The 22,958-nt window shown below is 35.6% G+C and overlaps 1 protein-coding gene across 5 annotated transcripts in view; it reads right to left on the reverse strand.

Moving 5' to 3' along the window:
- The window catches only part of adcy5 (adenylate cyclase 5), a 153,921-nt gene that overhangs the window by 69,801 nt on the left and 61,162 nt on the right, over positions 1 to 22,958 (reverse strand). For all 5 annotated transcript variants that reach the window (XR_015498917.1, XR_015498916.1, XR_015498915.1 and 2 more), the window contains exon 2: positions 1,260 to 1,409. Coding sequence is in view for 2 of the 5 variants with exons in the window: in NM_001171585.4 (NP_001165056.2) it covers positions 1,260 to 1,409 (150 nt within the window). In the remaining 3 variants the exon portion in view is untranslated. The remainder of the gene's footprint in view (positions 1 to 1,259; positions 1,410 to 22,958) is intronic.

Raw genomic sequence — 22,958 nt, forward strand, 5'->3', positions numbered from 1 at the left:
ATAGTACTCTAATAATCTATAGTCTTCTATAGACAGACGACTATAGTCTTCTGTGGATGTGTAACTGAATTAAATAATAAAGCATACACTATTAAAGCAATCCTATCAAATGCATTTACAACTACTTTTGGAATGTCAACAGTGAATAAACCACATTTTTAGACCCCATTTACACACGCACATGTGAAGTGTGTTAAAATAACACTTAAAATCAGATTGATGATATGCATATTTATATAAGATTTATCTGCAGATTATATACAGTAATCACTTTCCAATGTCAATGAAGTAAATAAGTTGACATAAAAACTGCTAGCTGACGTGTTTTAAAGTTGCTCGTTGTCAATGGAATGTCTAAACAGGACCATCAAAACCAGATATATTTTAAGATGCCAATTGGTTGAATGTATTGTTCGTTATGCAGTGCCATTTTGCATGCCAGGGCTTAAGAGATCGAAATAATTTCTCAAATTTCTCAAAGCATAATTTATGTATGCTACAAAGGGTTTGAAATTAACACCTGTATTGTTTCACAATTTCTGTGAAACAATTCTATTTCGCAAATAGTTAATTTTTTGGTGAGTAGCTCATTATTGTAATGCATTACTTTCAAAAGTAACTTTCCCCAAGACTGATATGGAAGTCAATGGTTACAAGTTTTCAACTTTTTTTTTCAAATATTTAACAAAGAAAGAAAATCAAAGACTTGAAAGATTTGACAGAATGATGACAGAATTTACATTTTTATGTGAACTATCCCTTTAATTGAGAACACAGGGGAAAAAAGTCACTCTTAGTCATGCACAAATTGTGCAAGTCAACTAATGAAATATAACGTTACATTAAAATCTGGGTGAATGAATAAATAGACTGGACAAAACAACTTATTTCTCATATCTTGGCTCCTAAAAACACAAAATGTGCAATAGTGCAGAAAGATTATTCAATTATATGAAAAATTCAGATTTAATGATACATTTAAGCATTAATTCTGACTATTTTTAATCTACATTTGGGTAGTAAACGAGTATATAACATTCAAATGCTTTCTGCTAACTTTCAAATGTTTGTGGCAATATTTTTATTGTCAAACATTTATTGCCACGCTAATCCAAAACGGTGTTTATTTTATATAAAGCGCATTAATTTAAAATCTACATGTATCTGACTGATTACTTCTGAATGTCTGTTAAATCTGACAAAATAGTAAACCTGTTCTTTAGAAGCAGAAGTCCTGATTTTCAGTGGGTTCATCTCACCTGTTGCTGGTTTTCTCTCTGCGAGTGCAGACGGGCTTGAATACATTCTCTGGTCTCCTGGAAGGCCTGTCTCTGAGAACCTTCTGCTGGGTAGTGTGTGCACACACCAACTATATTAGAGCAGGAGAAGATTAGGACATTGGACACCAGCTGTGAAAAAAAGAAAAACGCATCAAACAATTAAAATCTTTAACCTTTAATGTCTCAAAAAAAATTAAAAGTTTATTTGCTTCAAAATAAATGTTGTCATTGTTTGCTAAAAAGAAGATAATATGTTAAATACTGGACCCATTCACTTATTAAACACTCATTAAAAAAAAACTGACAAGTTTAAAATGAATAAACAAATGTACTTTAAAGTCTGTATGAACCGGAAGCTGCTAATATTAGGGGGTGAATGGTCGGATTACAAAAAAAATCATATCAGTGAATTAACTATAGTATAAAAAATGTAAACATTGTACATTTTGACTACACATGGACTCCACTAGTCATAAAAATCATGATGGTTATGTTTTATTTTCATTGTTCATCTACGAGTGGTCTAATAAAATTTAATTAGACTGTGTTGGCAATCTTCCGGAGTGCTTTATCTATGATTTACTGAATGGAGTCTGTTGTGTAATCTTGGCATTCTGGGAGTTTCAAACTGTAATAAATTTCTGCCAAACTGTTTTTACGATACCTTTCAATGTGAAGAGTGTGAGCTGATTTTTTATGCAGCTTTATCTATTTTTAGATACTACACTCAAAACTCAAAAAGCATCTAAATCTAATTATAAAATTGCGTTTCTGCTCCAATTCGCTGTTGAAATTTAATTATTTACACAGTGGCTTTCAGAGTTTATTTCTCCAGTGAACGAACAAGTTGTGGAAACTGAATAACTTGCCTGGCAAATGTAATGCTACTTGACATTATTTACAGCTGTTTTAGATGAGACATCAGATGTTTATTTTGTGCTATAACTAATAATAAAGAGAAAGAAAATTGTCACATTCACCCGCTGCTTGAACCAAGGCTTGATTTTCTTAATAAAATAGGCTAAATTTAAAAGATAAGACTTGCATTTCTTATCAAAAGCAACAAAACACAAAGCTTCTTGTGATTACTGGACAGAAAGTGTGTTTATAATGCTGAAACACAGGCTTAAAGATCAATTTTGTTATTTAAGAATCAACAGAAATTAACATATACTGTATATAAACCAATTTTTTCAAAGTAATTTTAATTAAAATTTTAAGCATTTATTTTTTTAAAAAAAAGTAGTTTTCCTTGATGCACAAGAAAACCAAACCAAAAAAACACACCAAACATTTCCATTAGGAACAACTGTAATGTTAGACACCTAATTTAACCCATGTTTACCATAAACCACAAGTTTTAAACACACATATCCACACACACCTTATTTGACTTTTTCATTGTGATGTGCAAGATGGGCTTGTGGTTCAAAAAAAGAAAGCAAATCCAGGAAGTCTTCCAGGAAACTTAAAATAGACTGTTTGATGAAGACTAGCCAAACAACCTGAAGCTGTTCAGTGTCAACGCATTTCAATTTATCTGGGTTAAATAGGGCCTCCTCCCTGTCTTCCACAAGCAGGGTCAGGAACAGGGCGTCTTGACTCCTTCTAGACACTGGTATCAGGGCAGCGAGATGCATTCCCATAATATCTTTTGCTTGTGCTGGACTGAACTTCAGTGGACAAATCTCTGCCATGACCTCAGGCAACAGACGCTTCACCCTAATATGGATTGTATTAACATAACTGTGCTTTTTTTTGCCTTTATTTTGTCTCAAAATGCTCCGATCACATCGCATAAGCTCTAATATTAGTATTTTGGATTAAATGGTTGGCTTTGTTTAGTAATATGGATGAACCAATCCTTATATATTTCAAATATGACTGAAAAAGTCTGAAATAACAATGAGTGTGACATAAAATATGGTTTTATACGAGTTATATATTAAAAAAGTGTAATCAAAATGTTTAGAACAAGCAGGTAGAAGGTCAATAAAGCTTAAATACCTAACACTTCTTTTATATGTTTTTGAAAAAGCCAGTGATGTCAAATGAAACAAATACAGACACATAAGCAAATTTTCTTTTGAAAGATGGCTAACTCAGTGATTAGAAAATGGAAAAAGCCTTGGTTACTTCAAGTGGAAAAAGGACAATCAATACTGATTAAAGTCTGTCTGTGTGTGTAAAAACCTGCACTCAAGGTAAAACCACTATTAAGGTAAAATAACAAAAAAATAAATACAGCTTTAATTTTTGAATTTTAATTCTGATCAAATCTATCCAACTCTCATGCCGAGTTCAGACTGCTTGATTGTAGCCCCATTTTGACTCGCCGAAAAGTTGAGAAATTGCAGACAAATGCCCGAAATCACAGGCAAATCGGTGCTCGTTCACATGAGTAACAAATCTCACAGTGTGAACTGTCAAAGACGCGATCTGAGAGAATCACCAATGAGTCTCCGACGCTTGTGAGATATTTGGCATGCTAAATATCTGGAGCTGTCAGCAGTTTAAATCATGCAGTGTGAAATGTGTTCTGATTGAAAATAACATCTGCGATTACCTACAGCCAACGAGAGAGCAGCATCCACTAGTATAGGTATCTGCAGGCCAGCGAGAGGTTAGGGAATAAGTTAAAAGGGCTTCTTTTCAGACAAATTGGACACAAGAAATAGAGGAAAAACTAGTGATTTGGCAAGAGCAGCCGTGCCTGTTTGACATGTCATCTGAGCAATAACACAACTGGGTCGAAAAAAAAAAAAAGGTTGAGGAGAAATGAATAATTCCCTTCAAAGGCCAGGTGAGCAAAAGAAGTACATTTCTCACTGCACTGAAGGCTTCTTACTCATTATGTAGGTAATATCAAAAGATATAGCTTGCTGTCGACTGAATGACTGACCGGCTGACCCAACCACCCCCTTCCCAAAACCAAACTGATAATGTTTTCAAAAGCGATCTAGGAAAAGAAAAGCCGCCATGGCCGCATGATTTCACCATGTTTTCAGCCTGTTGTTTTTATTCACTTATTTTTTGCTTTTGTTTCACCTGGTTTCTGGAACTGTACTTCGTGTCCCAAGTCTGCCGACATATGCGGCGAGCTACTGGGCAAACTGATAACACCAGAAAAGCCATCCATACAGAGATAAGCTGTGGGTAGAGCTAAATGAACAAAAGCCATTAGCAGCATCATACCTGCAGTGTTCGTTTTAAACACGAAATACAGCCAGACGTACCTCTGGGTACATAATTCGCGATCTCCAGAAATGTAGACAGGGTACATATCCACAATGAGGCTGTGTTGTTAATAAATGATGTGTTCAGCATTATGCTCCACCGCTATTTCAAATATGGCGTTCAAAACACCATCAGCCCCTGAAGCAAGTGGTTCTTCCTGCATAGCAATGTTTTGTGCTACTTAAGCGCCACTTTTCCTTGTTCAGATCTGTCAGACTGTCGAAAGAAAAAAAATTATTTAAAACTTGGCTCTGGTTAAAAACCAGCACTTGAACTGATTTGGTGGAAAAGTAGTAAATGAGTAATGACTAAGACTGGCCCTGAAAACGATTGAAACTCACTGTGAAATTAAAATGTACAATGTTTATTTTGTAAGCACTCATTGTTATTCTTCAGGTAAACAATTAATCTGTGCAAGTTATTAACTGAAAAAGAGTGTTTGGCCATCTTCAAAGTCTGAGCATGCTTTGCATTTGGAGTGTTGGTGATTTTATGTTGACGTCAGTTTGACGGCTTCAGCTACAATATTCTTAACCACACCACACTCTTACCATTAGTTTACTATGAGGGAATGATGCACAGAATGGAAGCCCCGTTCCCAACTAAAACGAAAAATTGAGTTGAAGTACATCAACGTCATTAAATAAAAGTCTCAGCTACTTCCGTTTCCTGTGGTTTTTAATACTCTGTTAATTTCTACAGATTACATGTGTAAATTTAGCACTACAGCAGCTGCACTGTTGGTTGTCTGCAGCAGTGAATGCAGAGGCTTTTCATCAGTGGCATGGAAACGTGTACACACACACACACACACACACACACACACATGCTGCGATGCAAATATTTCTGAGCAATAATGCACTCTATTAATACACTCCCATTTCACATTTCGTAATGTCCTTTTTAGGAAGCTGGTGGAATCCCTGTGTCACAGAGTGGGAGGGAATGTACAATAGTGCTTCTCTCGGCTGTAAGAATGCGGGGGATCCAACAGCTAGCACAGCAGCGAAAAAAAGAACTAGGATGTCTTTGTTTTTAGAGGATTAATGCATGCATCGCACTTCTCAAATGAGCCTTTTGTGCTTCATCTCATGTGTTATTCATGATGAGGACTAATGCAACCTGCTGAATTTGTTGGACATAATGAAGCTAGCGGAGAGGAGGATGGGTCAGTCATTGGCCCTCTGGGAAGCCAATCACTCACTCACTCACTCACTGTCAAGGGCTGCCAGTGCAGCAAACCTGAAGCCAGATGCAAACCCTATGAATAAGAACAGCTGGCGGCTCTGTTAGCCAAGAATCTGAAACTGTAGTCTTGCAGAGGAGTGTGAATGAGATAACAAGTGACGGCTTAAAATACTTGGGTGACTATATATGATATGATACTGTATGGGTTATTGAGTTTGACTTTTGGCCTAAAGTTTATATCTGCTAAAACACAAAGAGATCATCAATGTCATATCAATTCATTTCAAGTACACTAAACTAGCATACTTTGCAGCAACTCAGTAATAACAAACAACTAACTATGGTCTTGAAGAGCGATGTGAACGAGAAAACAAGTGAAAGTCTATACCTGCTCAGACTCAAAGATATCACCAGTGTCAATTCAACTTATTTCAAGTACACTCAATGCCACTAACCTGGCATACTTTGCAGCAACTCAATAATAACAAGTGTTGTCACGATACTGAAATTTCTAACATCGATACAATACCTTGAAAAATATCGATATTTGATATCATTTGCAAAGAAACCAATAGGATACCATACATATTGAACTGCATGAACTGAGTGAGATTGTGTTAGCCAATTTACTTGAGAGATTCAAAAAATAAAAGACATTTTAGGGACAACACGTATATCGGCAGCGCTTAAAGCATTATTGATATTGAAACCGTCTTGAAACTGGACCAAACCAAGGTCATATCATTTTAAATATTCCAATATCAATACTTTTCAGAATATCAATATTTTTGACAACACTACAAGTAACTCTCTCTAGATTTAAAATAAACTGGTAAGGCATGTCCCATTCACAACTCCCAAATGAGGCATTGTTGGAATAATTACAGTTTTGGTTAATACTATTCACTGATTTTTATTTAATGATTTTTTTTTTAAGGAAAGTTGTATATACTTGTATACATACACAGTTTTAAGCTTGTGCCACTAAGTGATCTAGAAGTTAAATCTTAAATATTTTTGGGATAAGTATGTCGAGAAATGTTTAACACAGATTTTCAACATTATAGCTCACTGAATTTGGATACATATTTACAAATTATGATTACATTTGAGTTTGTTATATTAAGCGCTATCCAAACATAAGTCCATATATTCCTTGAAAAAAATTAAAGTTGAGTGTTTACTTGTTTGTTTGGCTGACTTTTCACACACTCTGGTTATGTAATCAAATATGCATAAATAACAATGCGCGCATATGAACCTAACATGGGAGGAGAGTTCATACTACAGCCTCCTTTACTTCTTACACTACAAAATATGCTGGCTTGTTCGCGTCATATATGGACAAATCCAGCATCTACAGTTAAAATGTGTCATTTATTTTTTGATTGAAAGACTTAACCCAATGTTGGGTTCAATGTTATCTTTATTTGACCCAACATTGGATTAAAACAAGCAGGCATTTTTTTACATGAATCAATCCTCCTGGTTGCCAGCTGATGTACATTATGCTTACTGTAAAAAGACAGAAAAATGGCATGCACTGCAAAACCAAAGGTGGATATAATACACACTACAAAATATGTAAACCATGAACATGAAACAGACTCGAAGAATTTGAATCAAAACAGCATCCTATACAGTATATGACATTTACTTGCTGCAATCTTATCCACATAATAGGATGATGAAGCTCAACAGAAGTGAATTCTCTGAAAAAAACTGGATGTTTCAACTGCACTACTGCAGCAGTAATGGTAAATATGAAGCTCAAGCTGGCCCTTGAGGACAAACACAAACTAATGGATAGCTCTGGCTCAGCTACTCAACTCTACTCTGTTAAATAGAAAAGAAAACAGGTGAAATTGATCAATAACTTGCAGGTTGTAGCACCCGCATACTGTACAGAACACATTTAATGCTTGAAAGTAATAGTAGGAGGTCGTATCCATCACAATGTTTTACTAATGCAGCTGTACCTGGATTCACTCACATCATAAACACATCCCTTAACTGGATGTTATTTTACATAGCATTTAAGCAGGCTTACCCTATTGATTTAACAACCTATTCTAAATCCAGCACTTTTAGAAACAAACCACTGAATCTGCACCCATTTACCTATATTCAATACTTCTGTGTCTTCCAGAATATTCTGCAAGTGAGCAGCACTTTGTGGTGCTAAGCCAAAAAGGAACAAAATTACTTTCAATCAATTTCACTTTTATTGATCCAAGCTGGTTGAAAGACTCGGCCAAGTCAACCCAAGCAGCTGAATCTTTTACAGCAAAACTTATCTTTTTCCTCAGCACCTGTCCCTCTATCACTAGCACCTCATATTTTAACTATTTTCCAACTACTTATTTTGTTTCTTATTTATTTCGAAGAAAAAAAAAACTGTGATGTTTTCCATGCTATAACAACTGTGGTTTGTCACTAACCAAATACTGTACATACTGTGGCAATTTGTTGATTTGATTTGCTTCTATTTTGCCTAATTTGTAAATATCATCTGAAAATACATACAGGTAAAATGTAAATTAACAAGTGATACGTGGACAGTGTTGTCTGAGTTGGTGTGGAGACAGTGACTAATTTGCATATTCATGGCATTGCTGAATACTAAATGATATTATGCCATTTTAAAATTGGCCTGCAAAAAAATTTAATAAAAAAATAAAAAAATAAATAAATTCACAATTTATCAAAAACTGCAATTATCATGCATATCCTGCCAGGATCAGTTGTAAATCTTCTACGAAGGCCAGACAACATTATCAAACTGAGGCTTTAAATGCTTTTATTAATTTAACATGACTAATAAGCTACAGAATCATCTGACAGAAGGATTTAACTCAGACACTCGACTGAATTTATGAGGTTATTTTGAAGTAAAAACACTATTAAATGTGGTATTTTCACATACTTTCAGTAGTACAGTAGCTGCAATACAGAACTGTAAATCACTATGAAGCGACGCAAACAGTTATTAAACTGCTGGAGATTTACAGCTTATTTCAAAACCAGCTTTACTGACAAATTTCATATGAAAACTCCCTTCGATTAACCATGCAGCCCTTATTAAAAAAAATTATTCCAACCCAGGCTCATTTTGAAAATGTACCACTATATATATTTCTGGAGAGTGCCAAATGTGTCCCAGGAGCTATGTTTTTATTTTATTTTTTTGCAGTTTTTGTTTTCACAAATCCACCAGAGGCCGCTGTGTACACAGATCTCAAATTTCTCTCACGAGTGCCATTTGTGCCTGCTGTTCTCACGTAAATCCGCCAGAGGCCGCAGTTGACCGACTGACTGACCACCCTCCTCCTTTCCTGAACCCAACCAACAGTGTTTTCAAAAGCACCGATTGACCCCGCCCACCTACTTTCCTAAACCCAACCGACAGTTTTAAAAACCAATTCAGAAAAAGAAACACCTTTGCTTGATTTTTAACACATTTTCATATTGAACCACATCCTCATCCTGACTCGCACCCTGCCGTCGTGGTCAACTTCTCTCTGTCTCAAGTCTGCAGACATACATGCCAAGCTAACTGGACAAACTGGTAACAGCGGGAAAGCAGTCCATATACGGAGGCAAGCGGTCAGCTGGTAAGCGCTAAAAGGAATGGCGTCATTCTACCCAATAGCAATCATTTTAATGATGAAATGCAGATATACGTATTTCAGGCAACAAAATTCTCAATCTATAGATGTACTGTATATGTAAAGAGCTACGTTTTCAGAATGAGCCCATGTTGGATAGTTTACTCAAAAACAAATATTTCTATCAGAATCAGAAAGAGCTTTATTGCCAGGTATGTTCGCACATACAAGGAATTTGTTTTTGTGACAGAGCTTCTACAGTGCGACAAAATTACAGAGACAGGACAATAAACATAATAAATATATAAAAAAGCAGTAAGTAGTGAATGCAAATATACAAATTGACAAGTGTATGTAGAGCTATATTACTATATACAATGTTATATGTGCAGCTGTTATGTGCAATTTGGCATGTGAAGTGTGTTGTTGAATAAGTGAATATGTGTATAAAGTGTATGGCAAGTAGTGATGTTTGTTCCACAATTATTATAATCAAGTGTTCATGAGATTGATTGACTGAGGGAAGAAACTGTTTCTGTGTCGGGCTGTTCTGGTGCGCAGTGCTCTGTAGCATCGACCAGAAGGCAACAGTTCAAAGAGGCAGTGTGCTGGGTGTGAGAGGTCCAGAGTGATTTTGGAAGCCCTTCTGCTCGCTCTGGATAAGTACAGATCTTGGATAGTAGGGAGGGTTGTACCGATGATTCGCTCAGCAGTCCGAACTATTCAACATAGTCTTTGGAGGCTGGATTTGGTAGCTGAGCTAAACCAGACAGTTATTGATGTGCAGATGACTGATTCAGTGATGGATGTATAGAACTGTTTCAGCAGCTTCTTTGAGGGTTGAAATTCCTCAGCTGACGAAGAAAGTACATCCTCTGTTGAGCTTTTTTGACAACGGATTCAATGTGAGTGTCCCACTTCAGGTCCTGAGAGATGATAGTGCCCAGGAACCTAAATGACTCCACTGCTCCCACAATGCTGTTCATGATGCTCAGTGGTAGGAGAGCAGGGGGGGTTTCTCCTGAAGTTCACTATCATATCCACTGTTTTGAGTGTGTTGAGCTCCAAGTTGTTGTGACTGCACCAGACAGCCAACTCCTTAACCTCCTGTCTGTAAGCAGAGTCATTACCGTCCTGAATAAGGCCAATAAGTGTGGTGTCGTCTGCAAACTTTAAGAGCCTAACAGAGGGGTCCTTTGAAGTGCAGTCATTTGTGTAAAGAGAGAAGAGCAGTGGGGAGAGGACACACCCCTGGGGGGCGCCAGTCCTGACTGTGCGGATACTGGATGAGAATTTCCCTAGCTTCACCAGCTGCTGCCTGTCCGTTAGGAAGCGGTTGATCCACTGACAGACAGAGGTGGGCACAGAGAGCAGAGTTAATTTGGGCAGGAGAAGTTTTGGGATGATAGTGTTAAAAGCCGAGCTGAAGTCAACAAACAAGATCCTCACATAGTTCCCTGGTCTGTCTAGGTGTTGCAGAACATAATGCAAATCATTATCTGTCCTTTTTTGCTATCTTAGTTTCCATTTCTATTGTACTGTTTATTTAAAATTACAATATATACTTGCATTACTATATTTTGAATATGTACACATGAACAATAACCCATTCAGTTTAATGGCAAAGGCAACTATATGTAACTTTCATACCCTTGATTATTAGTATTTGTTACCACCACAGAAAGACTGCAGAACTCAAACATTTAATGCTTGACCAAGCAACTGCCTCCGTGTTTGCATTCTTAGGCCTATGCTTCTGGCCTGAAACTGAAAAAAAACAACAACTCTGACCTCAAAATCCAGTATATTATTTTCTGAACTCCAAATATTATGGTCAACATCAGGGTGTTGTTGAGCCAGGAGAATGACTTCATGCATCTTTGATGAATGTGGATTTAATAACAGACAACGAATGCGGTGTGTTTATAAAGAGCACAACCTAGACAATAAAACACGATCAACAACTCATTTTCAATGCAATATAGTCGTCAATCATGGCAGGGATAGAGCTGTCATCCCCGTTTCACACGGCCGTGGAGAGGCATGGCTGGCTGAGCTGTCTGACTGTGTTCACAGAAGCGTACTGCCTCAGACGGCATGAACTGTAACTAGGGAACAGGCAGAGTACAGCAAAACATTATTTCAGAGAGATTAATGATTGCTGGCGGCACCATAAAAATCCCACCAAGCAAAATGTGCAAAAAGTCAATATTTGTCCAAAAGCAAGCCCCCCGTTTTCCCTTCACCCTGCCTCTTTTCTGATGGTCCGGCTATCTGTTTCAGTTCAAAAGAAAGGCTACATCTCATTTGACTAAAGGATTTTAGCTGTTTAAGGCAAGGAAGAAGTAAATTATCTTATCGGCAGTGCTGAGGATTATCTAACTAAAAATAGTAAATGCTATTGCTACCTCCAGCTCTTTCCAGACTACTGTGTTTTGGTTTCTCCAAAAGTGTCAGTAAAGACAATTATAAAGTTAATAAAGATTTTGATTAAGACAAATCATAACATTTTAAATGAAAACTGAACTTTCATGGCCTCCACAACAACAACAAAATAATTAGGCCGCTGATTAACTGGTAATAAGAAGTGTTTCATGAGTAAATCAGCATACTAGAATGGTTTCTTTAAAAGGTCCCATTAAGTGCTTTGAAACTTTCATTTGTTAAAACAGGGTTGGATACAGAGTAGCCCCTTCCTTAAAGAAACAATAGCCAATAGTGTTTTGTTTTAAATCACAGCTCTGCCAGTGATTGTGTGAGCTCAAGCAGATATAGCAATAGTGTTTCAAAGGGGGCGGAAACATCAGATACTAGAGAGCATTTGATTGGTCAGAAGATTTGATGAGAAACTAATTATGAGATGATGTCAACATGTTTTTATCCATTTAAGCAAAAGTGACAAACGGCAAGCTTTAGATTTTTATATCTTAATGCAATTTGTCTCACTGCATTGGAGCACACCAGCTTATACTGTATAATATAATATAATATAATATAATATAATATAATATAATATAATATAATATAATATAATATAATATAATATAATATAATATAATATAATATAATATAATATAATATAATAATACATATTGATCATAACATCTAAAAAAGAAAACTACTTTATTTAGATTTTTTTACAGCAACTTTAAAAAATCATGTGAGACTTTAGTGTGGGAGATTTTACAAATCAAAGATGTCAAATTCCGATCGTGGAAGGTTGCAGCTCTGCGCGGTTTACTTCAAACCCTAATTACACACACCTGATCAAGCTAACAGAGTTCTTTAGACTTGTTTTGAAACCTACAGATAAGTGTGTCGAAGCAGGGTTGGAACTAAACTGTGCAGAGCTGCGGCCCTCCTGGCACTAGATTTGATACCAGTGTTATTGATGAATAAAACTAATTATTACATTAATAAAATTATATGTTAAGCTGTATATGCATTTTTTTTAGATGCAGTGTTTTATACAAACAAAAATCATAAACTAACAGTAAAATTCAAATGCATCAATGCAGTTAAATGAAAAGCAAATGAGAAGCATCTTGAAGGAGGCAGGGCCTGTCTGATACTAGAGAAAGCATTTGATTGGTCAAGATTTGATGAGAAACTGAAGGATGAGGTGACATATCGTTGATTGGTTTAAGCAAAACTGACAAACAGACTGAAACTAACATCTTTAAAAAATTATTTTAATTTCATTGGCCCTTCAACAAGTTTTACAACGTCCTTTGTTTTATTTTAATGAGTATATGACATGTCTAGTAGAACAAACTTTAAATGCTGAAAATTACCTTTTAAAAAAAAAAAAAAAGTTAATTTGTCACCTTTTATATCACCATTTCTCTCTCTTCCAGGAAATGTCTTTCGAACTATGCTTTGTGCTCACTTTTTCCATGAAAGGAAGCCCACAGGACCTCTAACGACATGAAGGTCATGACAGTAGCTAGCAAAAACTCCCCAGAGTCACCTCTAAAATACAATTATGTGCCTACAAGGCTTTATACTGATCACCTCAAAGAAGGTTTCGGTAAAACATTGATAACGATGACAATACACTTGCGAGACGTCCATGTCTTTTGCGTTGTGCTTTTAAAGAACACTTCTTTCTGTGAATTCGGCATGGAGACCTTCAGAGTGCTCTCACCATAACACTGGTGTGATCCATGACAGGACTGCTTTTGAAAGGGTCCTAAATGTCACATTCTGAGTCACACCTTTGAAGAGAACCGCTAGGCCCTACATGGTGCAAAAAAAAAAAAAAAAAGAAGAATAGAAAGCATTTTCAATTTTTCATCCTCCACATCAAAACAAATAAAGCATACATCTACTCCAGATATAGCCACAGCGAACACCAGCCACATGTGGCTCTGGGCTTTGGCAGCCCTTTGATGTCACTAGTATGGCTCTTGAATCCAATTTGCTTCCATCGTTTGGATCCAAGCAAGAGAAACGTTTGTGCATTAAAACAGAGGGTATTAGGGCAAGGTGATATGGACCAAAATTCATATCCCAGTAAATAAGCCACAGTATACTTCTTATACCCTGGTATTGTCTTGTGTACAATGTTCTGCTACAGTCAGAGTTATTAGCCCCCCTTTGAAGTTTTTTCTTTTTTAAATATTTCTTAAATGATGTTTAACAGAGCAAGGAAATTTGAATAAAAGCAGTTTTTAATTTTTTACAAACCATTTTATTTTTATTTTTTTTATGATAGTCTGCAGAACAAACCATCTTTATACTATAACTTGCCTAATTACCCTAACCTGCCTAGTTAACCTAATTAACCTAGTTAAGCTTTTAAATGCCACTTTAAGCTGAGTCTTGAAAAATATCTAGTCAAATATTATTTACTGTCATCATGGCAACGATAAAATAAATCAGTTATTAGAAATGAGTTATCAAAACTATTGTTTAGAAATGTGTCGAAAAAAATCTCTCCGTTAAACAGTTATTGGGGAAAAAATAAACAGGGGGTCTAATAATTTAGGGGGGCTAATAATTCTGACTTCAACTGTATATATAATATTATACAAACTTTTATGAACATTTAGAACGAAAAAATTGTGAACAGACAAATTTTTCTTGGGCAACACTTTATTTTGATGGTCCATGTTAGTAGACTGTCTGCTTAATATCTGCTGACATTGTTCCTTTAACAGACATTTAACGGACTATAAGAATCTTTGCAAGTACATGTCAAATTACACTAACCCTAAACATAACAGTCTGCTTATAATCTAATGAGAATTAGTTGCAATGTAAATTCAACAAATGGACCATCAAAATAAAGTGTGACCTTTCTTGTTTTAAAACAATTACTGAAATAATTCAGATTCGGATATATTTTTCTTGGGGAGAAAAAAAAATCACTTTTTATTTCAGCTGCATTTAGGCTTTGATAGGCTGCAACTGTTCACTGGGACAATTTGTCAAATAAAATAAATACTTTCATTAAGCAAAGAGCAATTAGAAATATAACTGCAGGTTAATTGGGTTTTTAAACCGTCCTACTTTTACACAACACCTTAACTTTTCTCATTTTGATTTTAATGTAATAATGTGCACCTTTTGTGAAGTTGTTTTGGAACGATAATTATTGTGAAAAGCGCTACACGAGTAAACTTGAATTGAAATATTTGAAATACAGAAAGGTGAAGATGATAATAGACCCTGCTAATGCTAAATGTGATCATGGTATTAATGGTATTTTACAAACCTTCACTGCTTTTAAAATCATATCTGCATAAATTAATATACCAAATATAAGGACCAACTCTAGCTGGTATGTCACCCAACTAATGCCAATATGTAAAATAAAGGGATGTATCAGAAATGTACACAATTTTAAAAGCATGTTTTAACAGTTTGGGATAAATAAGCTGACAACAAATCTATTTGATTGCAATTACATTAATCTTATGACATATTAAACACTTTATTTAAAGGGAAATTCTAACTTTTCAGCATCCGTTATTTAAGTCTTTAGTGTCACAAAAATCTTCAGAAAGCTTTCCAACATGGAGATTTGATTGTTATCAAAAAGAAAAGAGTTCTCATCAAAACCTGCTTTGGAAACTGATATTTTTAGGACAACTGTGATTTTTTTTAACAATTCTTTGATAAACTTCAATAGAACAGAAATATATTTTGAAATAAAAATAATGTATTCAATGCTTTCTTGTTGAATGCAGTATTTAATTTCACTCAAATTTTAATTTAAAGTCCTGCTAGTAACACCATTACCAATGCTCAATAAACTTTTAACTTGCTGCTTATAAATAGTTTGTAAGGTAGCCGTTGGCTTTAGGTAATGGGAAGGATTAGGGAAGTAGAATAAGATTATACTTTATATGTATTAATTAAACAGCCAATATCTTAATAACAAGCTGGTAATGAGACAATATGTGATAATAGGAATATGTCCACAGCTAGTGTTTTTCAGGCAATGATAAACTTCCGGTAAAAGCTTAATGTGACCATTTTTAATTTCCTAATGTTCCTTTTACACCAGTTAAATAGACTTAAGCATCTATTTAGTTGTTCAAGCATTAAACAAGATGAAAGACACCATCAGTACCAACAGGCTAGCACAGAAACTAGCCTGCATCTTAGCAGATCAAAACATGACCTCTCAGTACAGAAATGTAAAATATGGACCAATCGCTCACTTTTTTTTAAATGTCTAATCATCTGGTTTAATGCCGCCCCTTGTTTGGATCTAAACTCTGCAGGGCTGCGACCCTCCAAGAACTGACATCCATTTCACACATACTTTTATTTGCAAACATATAGTTTAGGTGCAGTATACGCGTACAGTGCCGAGGCAGAAGTTGGCTGTTGTGCTTTCACAGTACACTAACTGTCATCCATATATTCCATGGTTTTTGTAAAATAATTTCAAATACACATGATGCACTTCATAAACATTTCAAAACTTGCTCATGATACCAACAGCTGAGCTTTGCATGCATTTTATGCTGTGTTCACGTCTTTGTAACAGATCTGAGAGTCAAAAAATAAACTCTGTGAATTATATAGACTCAGATATTTATGTTTGCAGTTTGTTTAAACTACCAATTTATGAGCTGAAACAACACATAATATAATAAATAATATAATAATATAATAAATATAAGTGATTATAAAGTTAACTTAATTCCTTCATGCTGTCCCAACACTAATCAATTGTGTGAAAGCCAGCATTTATGCAGTATATACCACCTAGTTTTTGAGTTAGTGAGTGTAACGAGGAAGAAGTAGTGTGCTCTCCACCAATAACAAGAAAGAAATAGTGTGTTATCTGTTGTGAAACAGAAATAGCTTTCATGAATGTCTGGTACCACGAGGGCTATAGCATCCATGTTTGCCCATTGAGATGAGAGTGTTTCTCCTTTCTGTCCTACTACTAAATCAAATGCATTTCATGACTGTTTTATGCATTTTGCAATTTTTTTAAATTAAATGTAAATTTTATTTAAAATGTACCTAAAACTTACAGAAACAAAACGAACATTTTACATTTGGGTTGTCACGATACTTGAATTTAATACCAGTTGGTAATGAAATTTTAAAAACATCCATTTCCAGCGAACATTTGAGAACTGTTGAGCAACAGAAATGACTGACTGGTCATGAAGGTCATCAGTTCACCAAAATCACAGCTGTTTAACCACAGATACAGGGACACTGGAGTAGGGCTGTGCTATTTGGGGAAACTATCTAATTGCGTTTTTTTTTGACAGATATTGCGATTTGATTTAGAATTTAATTTAAGCTTCTAGCTGATTTTAATTTAACTCAAGCTTTAGCTCAATAATCTTTAAGCCATGTCAACAATTCTGTGACAGCACCTGTTTTTGTTTGGCGTCTGTAACTTTGAAACCAAAATATTCCAATGTTACAAATGCTGTTTTTTCTTTGATATTAATTAGTCTATTAATGCTTCTGAAGCAGCAGACGCCGTAATCCCACTTGACAGCGCTTTCCTGTTTGTTTTCTTTTTCTTTATTGTGAGCGTAGTTCAGTTGCGCAATTATGATTGAGCAGAACGAAAGTGTGCTCACTCAGTTGGCTAGTGATAAGGCCAGATCACAAGATTGCGGCATAATTTCCTTGACATAGGGTGTCATGGAGATTTGTAAAAGTCAAATGGACTTCGTGACACAAGATTCAATCGTTTCTTCTCGAGTAATGTGGCATAGTTCACGACAACATATACCATGTCTGCAATGCCTCACGACGGCATCACAGAAAGTCTAGCATGTTTATTTTTCTGAAGCATATCGAACTGTTTTTGCAGATGTTATCCATTATTTTTGTTTACATATATACAAATATATTTTATATTGCAGCCTCTTGCGATTAACTAATGTTTTAAATTGCGATTGTGATTCAAATTCAACTAATCACACAGCCCTACACTGAAGCATTTCAAAGTCACATTGGCTGGATTGTGTATAAGCTGACAATGTAGCATTTTAAAGCCACGATTCATCAGCAGATCGCTCCAGTGTCCCTATATCTGTGGTTACACGCAGTAAACATCAGTGAATTTGGTGAACCGATGAACCTTCATGGCCAATCACAGTCATTTCTGTTGAACACGAAGACAAGTGCAAATCAGTGCTGTTTAAGAACATGCTCCACATCATTTTTAAATGTTTTTAAAATGTTAGTTTCGATTGGTATCGAATTCCAGTCTGGTGACAACCCCATTTTACACTACATGTATACAATGATGTTATTACTAATGCATATTATGATTATACGATGCTACGGATTATGTAGCATCGTTATAGTAAAATTACTTAACATACCTTGTTTTGCATCATTCAATTTTCATTTAGCCACAAACAATGTGCTTTTATCTACATTAAGACATTTAAAAGATTCATAATTCCAATTTGCACAAGTACAATCTGCTATTACCACTCAACTCCTGTCAATTCTGTCTTTGGTGGCTATATTTTCACTTTTCCAATAAAATGTCCTCTTCAGTCTTTATAGCTGGACAATCCAGGATTACCCCATAAGACTCACTTTCACTAGGGAATACGATTCTCTATGACGACTGGAACAAACAGTTGCTAGGAGACGGCAACCACAATCACACTAATAAACTTTGGTAAATGAGAGTCTCTAATGAATGTCATGAACCTCATAACGATCAGCCTTATTCAAATGACTGTACAGCTCATTATGCTAAGGGTGGATGTTGGTAATCCATGAAGCCATTTAAAAAGTGGCTGGTTTTACACATTCTTTTTAAAGCCTCCTTGAAGGTTTTTTGGCTACAACACATGATGTTTGCCTTCTCGGTGCATGTCATTTGAGGATCATCCAAGTAAAAAAGAAAGCTTTTAATGGGACTAAACTAATAAAGCAGCGAATACAACGGATCACACAGAAGCGGCTGCTCTTGTTATCAGGTGAATTACACCATAAGCCTCAGGATATAACTATGCTGTGAGATGTTATTGTATTGTTTCTCTTTTAAAAGCTCCTTTTTTACTCTGAATTCAAGTCTGCAACCCGCAGTATTTTAAAACTACTTATTTAAAATTAGTTAAAATAACCAAAATATTGAGTTTTTGGGACAACTTAATTTATGTTTAATCATACAGTCAACATTGGAATGTAAAAAATAAGGGTGAACTATATCAGTAATGTGACATTAGTATCACAGTATCTGTGGCACGGGCTCTTTTAAATGTGCAGTGCAATGTTCCTTGAGAATATTTTGTCTCTGTATTTCCTGCAGTACAGTAACACATTCGTAATACTGTATCCCATTCAGTTCCAAACAAATTGTAATATTACTGCAAAGACCTTGGCTTGAGTTCTTAGGTGTTATTCATTGTCTGCTTTAAGCAATGTGTTACTTATTTTTAACGCCTCGTGACTAAACAAACAGCACCTATCTAAAAAGGTATCATTTAAAAAAAATCCCTCTGGCTGTATTTTTAGTTTTGACATGCACCATTAAAAACTGGTCGACCAATAAGATTGCTGCTTGAAGTTTTAAGCTGCTGAAGCTGCAGTAAGACATGACTTGTTGGCGCTTAGCAAGAATTCTATTTTTGCAGTGTGCGTACCTTTTTTTTTTTCTTGCTGTCCAAAATTCTTTAGTTGAATCAAATGAGCTTTTCTAGTCCAAAAATCAAACAAAAATTAGGAATAGCATTGTCAATAAAAGCTAGTTAATATTTTTTCCACAATTTTCAAGTGCCTTGGGCTTACTTTTGAACTTTTCTAGTCATCTCAACTCAACATCAGTTAAAAGCAGGTCGCACACCAGAAGCGCCGCTCGGCGCCGCGACACGGCGCGTACATGACAGTTTAAAGTATCGCACACCAGACGCGCACATTCGAATGATATTTAACATGAAACTAATCAGATGGCGCTCTGTGGCGCGGCTGAAAATGAACTGCGTCCTGAGCCGTCGCCGGGCGCCGCCGACAGCCGCCGACTTGCGGCGCCGGTGTGTGTATCCTGATAGAAACCTGTGTTTAGAATTCTAAAATACATGGCGCTGCGTGGCGCTGCGCGGCGCGCCGCCGAGCGGCGCTTCTGGTGTGCGACCTGCTAAACTCACTAAGTTAGTCTTTGTAGAACTAAAATTATTTAGTTGAAACCTGATTAAAATGAGTTACGGTAACAAAAACATTTTCATTTCACAGTCAATAGTCAAATATATTAATAGTCTCGAAAAACAAAAGTGGGAGCGAAAATACAAGAGCCTTAATACCTTTATATGTATGCTGCATACAAAAGCACACATTAACACATTTAGTTTAAAACATTCTTTTCACCTGTTAAAAAATAGTATGGTCTATATAGTATGTAGATTGTTTGACAGAAAGAAATGCACTCAGTGACAAATCATGCAGGAATCTTCACCTGCTGTACGTTTTAGGAGTGCTTTGAATTCATACAACCCAGAGCACATACCGTTTCTCAGCTAGGCAAGGGCCGGTATAAAAGTTTGATAGTATGATAAGCTTGGATAAAAATACCATAATTTCAAGGTGTCACAGTATTGTGATTGCTGGTCTAAACTATTTATTTTAAATGTCTGGGTAAAAAATAAAATAAATAGTTCAATAGGGACTTTTTTTTTAAGAAACATTTCAAATATTTTGGAGCAGTAAACATGTCAGGCTAAATAGTTCAAATAACTCATTGCCTTCTGCTGTCTTCATTAGTTTCAAAAACACAGATTTCATTACAACACATAAAACAAACATTAAAAAACCCTGCATATACCCTGGGAACGATATAGCAGAACATTTTAGCGGTATTAAAACCTTGACTTTTCCAAACTGCAGTAAACCTTGAAACCTGTTATCTTCCAATGCCTATTCTCAGTAACTGTATAGTGTGGAAGTAAACTTATTGAGCTTTTTATTTTAGTATTTGAATTTATGTTCATAATCATGAGCACACATGGATTATACTGTGTCATATGCTAATGAACTGGAAATCTTAAGCACATTCAGTGAAAACTGCCTACTCTGGTATTGCGAAGTAAGACGGATAGGTTTCTGTTATTTATAACACCCAACTGGATAATCAGCTCATTAGCAGTGAGCTCCATAAACAGAACATGTCAGATAAGATGTGCAGTGTTGTGGCTCCCACAACGACAATTGAAAACCACTGAGAAAAGAAAAACAAGATTATTAAATCTGAGACATTCGGAGATTTGCATTTGGTGAAACCAATACAATATTTAAAGATAAAACTAGTTTGTGATTTTCTAAATCAGTCCATATATTAGATACATTGTCTGGGTTGGTGATGTAAATTATAGTACAAAAACCTGTACATTTGCTGTTATTTTACAGACTTATTTGTTTCTCATACATCATTTCAAACTATTAATGTCAATAAAACCCATTTACTTAAACTGTAAAGAGACCAAGATCCCATAATGCAATTCAGAAGCTTAAATAAACAAATCTCTTGTGAGATACAGTGTGGATAAACCCCACATAAATGTTAATTTCATCTTATTCAGGAGATTGCATTGATGTATGAATGTTTAGTTTCGAGAGATAAATATATATGGCAACATTAAAACCATACTCTATATTTAGAAAGCAGAGTGGCCAATGACTCTAACACCCCGAGACCTCTAGGCTCTGTTCCAAAGCCTAGTGAGGTGCCTTGAAGTACAGTATATGCCCTACATAGGCAGCTGTGCCTTCTAAGGGGGTTCCTAAAATAGAACCTCACAAGTGATCAACTGGAAACGATCTGCATCAATAGCAAATGCTGCTAAAAACAGCAGCACAAAAGACAAAAGCAACAACATTTTTAATGACTAATGTTTGGCTAATATGACAAAAATAAATTAATGCTACAGAGTGAAATGTATATTAAATACACAAAATAATAAGGAATTTAAAAGTTTGGAGAAAGTGTAGTTCAGGGGTGGGCAAACTCGGTCCTGGAGGGCCGGTGTCCTGCATAGTTTAGCTCCAACTCTAATCAAAAACACCTGAACATGCCAATCAGTGTCTTCAAGATCACTAGAAATCTAAAAGCAGGTCTGTTTGATTAGAGTTGGAGTTAAACTGTGCAGGACACTGGCCCTCCAGGACCGAGTTCGCCCACCCCTGGTGTAGTTAGTAGTTTGAAAGTATGAAGCCTACTTTTCATTTCATTCACAAAGGAAAAACTTAAATTATCAAAACTGACAAGTGAAAATATTTAGGATTTTGTAAAAGATTTCTATTTAGGATACATCCTGTTTTGTTGTTTACTTTCTTATCATCAAAGAATCAATGAAAAACAGTATTACAATATACTTAATTGTAATAATCATGGTCAATTTTGTAGTTCAGAGTCACATTTTCAAATTATTAAATCAAAATAATAGTGATAAACTATTAACTAACTTTAACTTTTAATGTCTAACTTTAAAATAGGTAGTGTGTCTACTCTAGACTAATTCTTTGATAATAAATAAATGCAGGCCATGCTGAAATGGTTGTGCTCGTACTTTTTAACAGCCAACCAAATGGCAGCAGAGCACAGATGCACATCCAAAGGGATGCAAGATGGTCTTCAGTATGCTCTGCCTGCAAGGGCAAAATATTTACAGCATTACAGGATCGCTCTGAGATCCATCATGTTTAAAGTGCCTGGAAACAACAGTGGCCTGTTAGCATGAAAGATTTAAGTAGGTCATGCTTCTGGACCGGTCTCTTTGTTTTGAGCTGACCACAAAGAAGGTCTGCAGAGTAACACATGAAAGTGAACATCCAGAACAGATTTTGCCAAGAGTACATAGAAAACAAGTAGGTGTACGAAAACAGAAAGCTAGAAGGAGGACAACAACAACAACAACATTATTTAAACCAAATAACATGTCTGCAGGCCGGTCACATGAAACTTGTTTTCATTGGGTTTTTCTTCAGTGGCATCCAAGCACCAAAATTGAGGTTCACTTTGAAGGTTTTATCCTGTTACAACTGAACTTGGGTGTTTGTTTAACTTTAGTGTAGTATTTTACTTTAAGCAGTGTTGTTTTATTAGCCGACTTTCCGATTCAGATCGTTTATTACTATGAAACTCCAATAAAAGATCTATTCACTTGTATGGCACTTCTAATAAAAAAATTGATCACAAATAGCT

This window comes from Danio rerio, chromosome 9, assembly GCF_052040795.2.
Source record: "Danio rerio strain M-AB ecotype USA chromosome 9, GRCz13ab, whole genome shotgun sequence".
Lineage (NCBI taxonomy): Eukaryota > Metazoa > Chordata > Actinopteri > Cypriniformes > Danionidae > Danio > Danio rerio.